Source organism: Ostrea edulis, chromosome 1 (genome assembly GCF_947568905.1).
Source record: "Ostrea edulis chromosome 1, xbOstEdul1.1, whole genome shotgun sequence".
In the NCBI taxonomy this organism is placed as follows: Eukaryota; Metazoa; Mollusca; class Bivalvia; order Ostreida; family Ostreidae; genus Ostrea; species Ostrea edulis.
Genome location: NC_079164.1, coordinates 25,349,913 through 25,359,863, shown reverse-complemented (window position 1 = coordinate 25,359,863; position 9,951 = coordinate 25,349,913). Strand labels below are relative to the sequence as shown.

The 9,951-nt window shown below is 35.3% G+C and overlaps 1 protein-coding gene across 1 annotated transcript in view; it reads right to left on the bottom strand.

Annotated features, from left to right (window-relative positions):
• LOC125663973 (uncharacterized) overlaps positions 1 to 7,020 on the bottom strand; it is a 34,185-nt gene extending 27,165 nt beyond the window's left edge. Inside the window, exons 1-3 of the mRNA XM_056142756.1 lie at positions 6,715 to 7,020; positions 1,855 to 1,986; positions 941 to 1,045 (exon numbers count right to left, since the gene is read on the bottom strand). Of these exons, the coding sequence (XP_055998731.1) occupies positions 941 to 1,045; positions 1,855 to 1,986; positions 6,715 to 6,982 (505 nt within the window). The 5' untranslated portion in view covers positions 6,983 to 7,020. The remainder of the gene's footprint in view (positions 1 to 940; positions 1,046 to 1,854; positions 1,987 to 6,714) is intronic.
• Between the last annotated feature and the right edge of the window lie 2,931 nt (positions 7,021 to 9,951).

Here is a 9,951-nt window from a genome sequence, read left to right as displayed (position 1 = left end):
TTGGCTCAGAAGAGCTAAAGATGAAATGGTGCAACGAAACAATGCATTTCTGATATTCCATTAGAATCTGCATTGGTTTTATCAGTAACATTTTCACATGACTACAAATAAAATATTAAATAATATCATGTATTTCTGAGCATGGTTATACATTCAAAACAATAAAAAAAAAGTATGGATATGAAATTTAATATACAATTATGGACTGTTTAGCAGGGAGACATAACAAATTATCAGATCTTAGTTATCATCCGAAGGCGCATGTTTTATTATCCTGAAGAATCTGAACTTTAAAATAACTTAAATATTTGTTGACTTGTAGATATCTATCATATACATGTATTTATTTTATCTAAAATGTCAACAAATTCGTAACAACATTCTCTGGAGAAAATTCCGATAAATCTTCAGTAGTTTTCAAGGAAATCAATGTTACCCTCAACTACATACACTATTTTGTTTTACACTCAATGTTATACGCAAAATACTGAGGTTTGAGAAAATTAAACGAGAGGAAACTTTCAATCGTGACATCACAGTAGAATGACGCAAAAACATAACGTCAAACGTAAACATTTCATAACGTTTTTCAAAACAAAAATGCAAACATCAAGCGAATAGCAAAACTGCATTATAATGGGAATATTTTTCTTCTTAATTGTTATTTATGACCGTTAAAGCTGATATCAATAATCCTGCATATTTACAATTCTTGCTTACAAGTGTCATCAGAATTCATCTTCTAAAGGGAGACAACAAAGTTGTCACCCTGCACGTAAAGGAGACATCACAAATTGTCTCCTGTCACGTGACCAACCCTCGACCAATCAAACTGACTGTATCATTCTGAAGAATAATAATCATTATTAAAGATATCAACGACAAAAAAATGTTAATAACACTTCTCTCCAGAAATTTAAAAAGCCTCTTAAAAGAATACCTTCTGCCTCAAACATATATCCATCAGATGTCATAAACTGCACGACAACAAAATGCGGCCAATCTCCTAAAGAATGCGGAATCTCCACGAAACTTGATGCAGCCACTGATAAAATAAACACACATGTCAATTCAAGTATATATATATGAAAGGTGAATATAACGTACAGTGATCAATCTCCCATAAGCAATACACAATAGAGAGTTGGGCAAACACGGACCCTTGGACAAACCAGAGGTGGGATCAGGTGCCTAGGAGGAGTAAGTATGCTCTGTCGACCGGTCAAACCGGCCATAAGCCCCATATTTAGATCAGGTAAACGGAGTTATCCGTAGTTGAAATCAGTGTGCCAAGAAAGGCCTAACAATCGGTATGAAATACGTCAGACAGCATTTGACCCAATGATAGGTTGTATTGGCAAACTTGATTGTTATAACGACCATAGAAATTGCGCAATATATATATATATATATATATATATATATATATATATATACCCTCATAGTTTATATATATATATATATATATATATATATATATATATATATAGATAGATAGATAGATATATGTAGATAGAGAAATAGATAGATAATCATAATCAGTTTGGATTCTCATAAATCTACGAAGAATTTCCACTGCCGTAAAATCGCCAAAATGGCGTAAAGCAATCAATCAAGAATTTTCAATGACCTTGAAGGTATGGTGACAACGTGGCGAGGATTCCATCGTCATCAAAAGCAAGATTTATGATTGCCTAGATGGTTGAGCGGCCAAGCGCACTGGTCACACGCTGCTAGGAGATTTGGTCTCCGAGGTCGTGAGTGCACCGCCGGGTAGAGGCGGAAGTGGGTATCCATATATAGTGAATTTCTCTGTGCTGGTAGATAAATAAATATGCACTAAAAGTTATTTACCATTACTGTTTAACTGATGGATTCCATTGGATGTGAAATTAGCCGGAGGAAAATCACAAACTCTCCATGCACGAATGCGGACGTAAGCAGTGTGAAAGTTTGCCTGGAATGGTCCCGTGAAGACAGATGCCCCTGAAATTAATAGAAATGTCAGTGTTGTGAAATATTTGTGGTAGAAAATATTCCTTTTCAACCGGAAATTCCTTTTTCAAACCTCAGAGTATACCCATGAAGCTTTTTTCTGTTATTTGTACAAGGTGAAGTCCACAGCGATAGCGTTAGTTTACAATCTGAGGTGATTTCTCAATAATCCCTATTTCGAAATTTCACATATGAGAATTAAAACCTGATGATAATTCGATGTAAATTTGCAAAACATGAACATGATTTTGTTTCCCTTTGACCATACATGAAGAAAATATTTTTAAATAAAACAATCTGTCAACCCCTTTTGGAAATAAACACGTTATGCAAATAGACCAAGATGTACTAAAATTATCAAAGATACTCGATGCATGTTGTTCTACACTGAAATATTTATAGCTATATCAAACATCCATTCGGCGATGAATGATCATGGTTTATTTTGCGTAGACCGGTGATCCTTTCTTATAACACATTGTATATTGTTCAACGTCCCGCTCGCGAATCTTTCACTCATACGGAGACGTAACCATTGCCGTTGAAGGACTGCAAAATTAGGCTTATTCTTGGCGCTTACGGCCTTTAAGCAGGAAGGGATTTTTATCGTGCCACACCTGCTGTGTTTTTTTTGGCTGTCTCATCCGAAAGACCGACCCATTTAGTCGCTTCCTACAGTAAGCAAGGACAACGAGGACTTATTCTAACCCGGATTCCCACGGGATCTTATGATGTATAGATAAACATGAGAGTCTTTGGGAAAATTGTTTTCTTTTATTTATGCCTAACGATATAGAACAAAACGTCTTTCTTTGTTTTGTCTATCGGTAGCAATCATTGCAGAAAACAATTACGCGGATATGATTTTCTTTCTGCAAATAAATGCTTGCTACCCTCATCGCCAGATAAAACAACAAAGAATGCATTATAGCTCTGCAGAATCTCTTGCCGTGAAAGGTGAAGATAACGAACAGTGACAATCTCATAACTCCTATAAAGGTGAAGATAACGAACAGTGATGATCTCATAACTCCTATAAAGGTGAAGATAACGAACAGTGACGATCTCATAACTCCTATAAAGGTGAAGATAACGAACAGTGATGATCTCATAACTCCTATAAAGGTGAAGATAACGAACAGTGACGATCTCGTAACTCCTATAAAGGTGAAGATAACGAACAGTGACGATCTCATAACTCCTATAAAGGTGAAGATAACGAACAGTGATGATCTCATAACTCCTATAAAGGTGAAGATAACGAACAGTGACGATCTCATAACTCCTATAAAGGTGAAGATAACGAACAGTGACGATCTCATAACTCCTATAAAGGTGAAGATAACGAACAGTGACAATCTCGTAACTCCTAAAAGGAATACAATACCAGTATACCAGAGGTGGGATTAGGTGCCAAGGAGGAACCAGCTTCTACTGTCGATCGATCACACCCGACGCGAGTCCTATATCAGAGTAACCCGTAGTCAAAAAGTTTTAAATAAAATATTGCCCGCATAGAATAAGTACATTCAACATTAGTTTGGACCTGTAAGATACTTTGGTCTATTGCAGGTTACTTTCGTCTATTGTATTTTCACAAGGTACATTGTAGTCTGACATATCGCATTTCTTATATAAAGTGATTTGCCGTATCGTGTGTGTATAGAGTGGTTTTGGTCTTTTGTAGTTTTGATAATGAACTGAAATTATTTACGACTATGAAAAGTTATTGAAAAATATGTTTATATGAATTTACATTTGTAGTAAGGAAAATTTGTATTTTATTGGAACGGAGTATTCAACTGATTCTACTTTTCCTTAAAAGACTATTTATCAACTACATTTTCCACTGGCATTACCTTCATACGTTGGTTATTACATGTATTATACTATTAGGGGTCATCCAGAATTGTCAACCATTTTCCAAAGTGTGCATAAAGCACACTTTTTGAGACCCCCCACCCCCCTCAAAAAGTGTACATCAACCATTTTTAAATTCCCAACAAGAAGGTCGACAATCAAGTTTATGAGCAATGTAGTTCAAACAATGAGTTCTTTAATATTGGTAACCCTATTTCTTGTTATATATGAATGATATGTTTTATAAATGTGCAAATCTTGTGTACATGATAGATGTTTGTTTTTATAGAAAAAAATAAAGATGTGTCTGTCTTATCTTGTCGTCTTTTTTTTTTTTTTTATAGGCATTACACTTTTGTAACATGACCAATACTTTTATGAAATAAATCCGGAAGAGAAAAAAAGAGCGTACGGTAAAATTGTCGATTTTTTACCCCCCTCCCCCCGAGTGTGCTTTTTGCACGCTTTGGAAAATGGTTGACAATTATGAATGACCCCTTAGATAGTCAAAGATGTAAACACTTTTAAATATTTACAGCGTCCTTGACCTCCTAATAGAGATATACCTGTAAACGCATGGTGTTCTCACTACAAGTCGTTATCCTTATAAACTCATGGTGTCCCCGCTGAATGCCGTTATCCTGATAAGTATTCATCATAATTAGTTAAATATCAATAGCATACGCCAGGTGTGTAGTAAAGGAGACAATAGAAGCTTTTAGACCCATGGAGATATTTATTATTCATAACTTTCAATCAAAATGGTAGAAGGTTTAAGGAAGTTAGGTCATCGATTTTTGAGCACTTCGTATGTACTGGTTCAATATCGATCCCATTGTTCCGAGCATATTGTACATGTATTACTCAACCTCATTCAGTTGAAAAATGTGTCAATTCAAATTTTGAAAGGGTGTGACAGGGACTACATTTTGTGGCGGAAGGATTATTTAATCAAAAAGTTCTAGAACAGCATGATTTTACAGTTTCTGTTTTATTCAACATGCATGTGTATCGTTAATTTTTATACCCCTATACTTGTATTTCACTTTAATAATTCATGATAAAAGTATTTGAGACCTGAAACTAATTCAAATGTAATTCATTAATTTGGTTGATTTTTCCAAACAGAACACCGATTCTTTTTTTTAAAAGTCTAAATCAATTTACCCGAAATTTTGTATTAAAAATCATAAATAATTCAAAAATTCGATATATAACCCCCACTTTATCCATTTTAAAATATCAAAACAATACTTTGTAATTTATGTGCAATATTAGACATTGACAATAATCCTAATATGTTCTATTAAACTCTCAAGGAAAAATTATCCGAAATAAAACAATCCAAACATACTACAATTGACATCTACACAGATGGTTCAAAATACCAAATAAAGTCGCTGCTGCTGTAGTAATCACAAACGACGTTTTCTCTGCACGACTACCGAATGAAGCAACAATTTATACCACCGAAGCAAAGGCTATTCAGCTTGCGTTTGAATACATACAAACTTCTAATGACAAACATTTTACTATATTCTCAGACACCCTATCATGTCTTCAGTCAATAAACAATATGCATATTGATCATCCATATATTTTTGATATCTTACACCGGCACTATCTTTTAACCAAGCAAGGTAAAATAGTGGAATTTTGCTGGATCCCAAGTCACATTGGTATCCATGCCAACACCAAAGCGGCCAAAAATGCACTTCAAGATGACATTGTACACTTCAAAATTCCATACACAGATTTTAAATATTTCATAAAACTGTATGTAAATTCTCTTTGGCAAATCTATTGGGATTTCTGTGACACAAGTAAACTTTATTGTACATTCAAAACAAAGTAAACAAATCGGGTAACATCGTAATGAAACGCCAAGACGAAGTGATTATTTCAAGAATACGCATCGGGCATTAAATTGACACATTCTTACCTACTAAACAGAGAACCCCAGCCTGAATGCATATCTTGAGACTGTACATTAACTATACATCACATTCTTTCAGAATGTAGTGATTTTACGCCCCTACGAAATAGACTTTTTAATAGTGTGCAATCAATGAAAGAACTTTTTACAAATATCGGCAATCATTATATTATACAATATTTACAAGAATGCGACTTTTACAGAAAAATTTGAAAACTTTTTTAATACAACTGTTTATATACACGAATTATTTTTTGTTTTTTTTAACCTGTTTATATACATGTACATTTGTATTTTTAACTTTTATGCCCGTCGGATGGGACGTTAAAGGGTGTCCCTTGTCAAGGATCACAACCCCCCCTTGGTACGCAAAAGATCGTTTCCTTGATGTTCGAAAAAGAGTAGGCTCATTGAGGGCTGTTAGGGAAACTCAAACACTCACAACCAAACATAATTCAATTAGTTAACCGCCGTAAAATGGCTGAAATATTGCCAAAACGGCGTAAAACCCCAATCAATCAATCTATTAAACTTTCAAATTGTATATTATAATTTTTTCCCCCGTATATCAAGTGCAAAAAGGTCATTATTTATTTCAAATCTACTAATATTAAACCTTTTTATGTCTGTATTGTTAGAAGATATGACCATGCATCTATTTGAAGCAATGACTGATTTGTGTTGCTTATGTTGTGTTGATACCCACAGACAAATCAAGTGTAAACAAATAAATCTTTACTAAATTTTAAGTGCAAATTGGTCAAATTTTAAACAATACAGTTACAAACACTGTGACCCCAGTTTTTCGTTTTGCTTTTTTAATTCGTCTGTGAATTTCCAATTTAAAAACCCCCATAATTTAAAGTAATGCATTCTAGAGGAACACAAATTCATTATTTGAAAGCTGCAAATTCTGGACTTACCTGTGAAAACTAACCGTCCTTTGTCAGTATACGATGCCGTATCCGTGGACTTGGGAACATACAGCTTCACGTGTTTGTCATTGTACGTGTATACCACCCCACCATACATTTTATCTCGATCGTCATCTCTTTGAGTCGTGCCAATCCCAGAAAAAATGAATTGATTTCCATTCTTTGTTACATTAATTTGGACGTCTACTTTAGCAGGGTACTCCCCTAAACCATGATCTATAGTAAAAGGTCCGAGAGTTTGTGACTGAAGCAACATCCAGTCGCTCGTGTAATGTACAGCATCAGATTGCTGGGTACCACCTGTAATTACAATGCAAGCATTGATATGTGTGTTATACATGTAACTATCCTCAATTGCATATAAAACGTTAAACTATATACAACCAACCAATCAATTATATACATTTTTATTACACAAACCTGAACCCAACCTCTACTGATTGAAAGGGTACCGTGTACACATGAAGATAGAATACCATTGACAGTTTGAGGGTATGTAGATTAATTGGATATTGTTAAACTTCCCACTCGAGAAACTTTCACTGATATGGAGACTTCACCATTGCCGGTGAAGGGCTGCAAATTTTAGGCCTATGCGGGGCGCTTACGGCCTTTGAGCAGGGAACATGTAGAATGTGTGGTTGTAACAATACTGGTAATAAATTGCATTATGTTGTGTTAGGTACAAATTCTTCTTACCAAGAGATATCATAAAATTCCACCATTAATCAGTTTAAATCGATACAAACAATACAGAAATATGAACATTATTGTCATAATGTAGCAAGAAAATTTTCAAAAGCCATCTGTTCTTCGAGACTTTTGTTTATGATGTTTATTTACATACGTATGTATATGTTTGTTTTCTTATACAACACAATGGTGTAAAAGATGTGGAATCAATGCCAAGTTTGTTTAAAATACAGTTGTAAGGTATGTAATGAGCCTTACAAAGGCAATGTTGTTACAAGTTTTGTCAGCTGGAAGCAAACACATTCCTCGTGTAACCTATCTAATTCTTTGATCACTTCTTGTTTACTAAACACAGAAGTGTAGATGGTACGTTACAGATACTTTTGTTTTGATGTGTCTAATACGGGATTCTAATATTCATCTTGTACTTTTGCTCCATTCTGACAAGGTATCACATTCTTTTTCATATTTAGCCCATCGTCTGGCATAATATCGACAGAATTCATAACAGAGACCTGAAGTTATGTCGCTAATTGAAAGACCTAGGTTCTCTGAATTTAGGACCTTTTAAAATAAATGATTTCTGGTCTTCATTTTCAACTATATCAACCTCACCAGTAATGACATGTCTAGCTGGACTACTCACTTTAGTGAAAAAGAAGAACACGTAGGTGGATTAAGTATAAGGATACGATGGTATATATCTAGGTTTGTACAATGTACATGTAATTTAAATGTTTGGATGCAATAGTAGAAGTATATTTGTAGGACATACAGGGTGCAGACTTGCAATATGCTGGAATACAAGATTGAACTTTTTTTATGACGAAGAATGTCGTTTTTGTTGACGGCATTTACATGTAAAACTTATACAGTACCAATTTTGATGCACCAGATGCGCATTTCGACAAATGTCCCTTCAGAGATGCTCAACCGAAATGTTTCAAATCCGAAATAACAATGAAGTTTTAGAGCTATCATAGGGAAAAACAGTGTGCCAAATAAGTGTATTCCTTTGTTAGTTGTTAGTAAATTTGAGTTTAAGGAACTGGCGGCATGATTCGGAAGGAATAGGAATATAATTTATAAGCCGCGGTGGTTTAAAGAGCCTGTGATGGACAACATCCATAATCACAAAGTTCAGTCTATATTCTGGTGTTGAAAAATCCAAGTACGGACTAGCTTTGACTTCTTAAAATAACGTATTCAAAATTCTCAATGGACTCGAGTGAAGTTCTGTGCGAATATGATGTGGACCTGTTGACGCAAGGTAAAAGAGAAGTGATAGTGTGTGCATACTTGGTCTTTATATGAACGACGTCCATGACTGTGTTTACTTCTTCGTGTATTTGGAAAAAGTTCTATCACATTCACGTTATTTCCTTGTGGACTAGTCAAATTTCCTACATTGTATACCCTATCATTGCATCCGTGTGGAAATTAATACGTAGAGTCCTGATCCAGTGATCTTCTCGTTGTCTAGGAAAATGGGTACTTAAAGTTTGATTGTATCATGGTAAATTTTTTTCCTAGAATCCTGACCCTCGTGGACAAGATGGAGCGGTCAGGGGAATTAAAACGTATATAGAGAAGTTGGTTATCAACATTTATTTGAAATATGTTTCCCAATATTCTTTATCAAGTGAACCAGTTTCCCCGACATACATCAAGGCACAGATGTTACACACAATAGCGTCGACAACATTAAACAAGAGGCCCAGGGGCCTTATAGGTCACCTGAGTATCATGTAACAACCTTCCAATGTTTGAATTAGGTTTGTGTTTAAATATAAGAATTTTACTTTTAGATGGAAGAAACATTGAATAGCTATGTGGTCAGCACCACCTTTGCACCAGAACCCCTGATCCAGGGGCCATAAATTTCAGTTTTGAAAGAAGCATCCTTGATCATCATTATCATACTATTAGTTTGTCTACTTAATACCCAGCAGCAGAGGAGAAGATTTTCAAAGAAATAAAATGCATTTTCACTATATGATCAATAGGGCCCCACCCTAATACCAGAACCCCTGACCCAGGGGCCATGAATTTCACAATTTTGAAAGAGGCATCCTTGCTCATCATAACCATGCTATTGGTTTGTCTACTTAATACCCAAGGACAGAGAAGAAGATTTTCAAAGAAATAATGCATTTTCACTATGACTTATAGAGCCCCACCCTAGCACCAGAACCCCTGATCCAGGGGCCATGAATTTCACAATTTTTAACAAGAGGTACTGTGAGCAATGCTCACTAAGAATAGCCCCTGCTTACCCCAATCTCCCAAAGGGTGTTGGTAATAGGTATAAACTACCTCTTTTCTGAGTGTTGCTACTTCGATGTCCAGTGCGCATGACCTTTGACCTCTTGACCCCAAAATCGATAGGGAACATCTTCATCCCATGGGTAGTCCATATGTATGATATGGTGACTGTAGGTGGAAAGGATAGCTCTTTAGAGCCCGGAAACCATATTGCTACTTCAATGTCCAGTGCGCGTGACTTTTGACCCCAATATCGATAGGGATCAT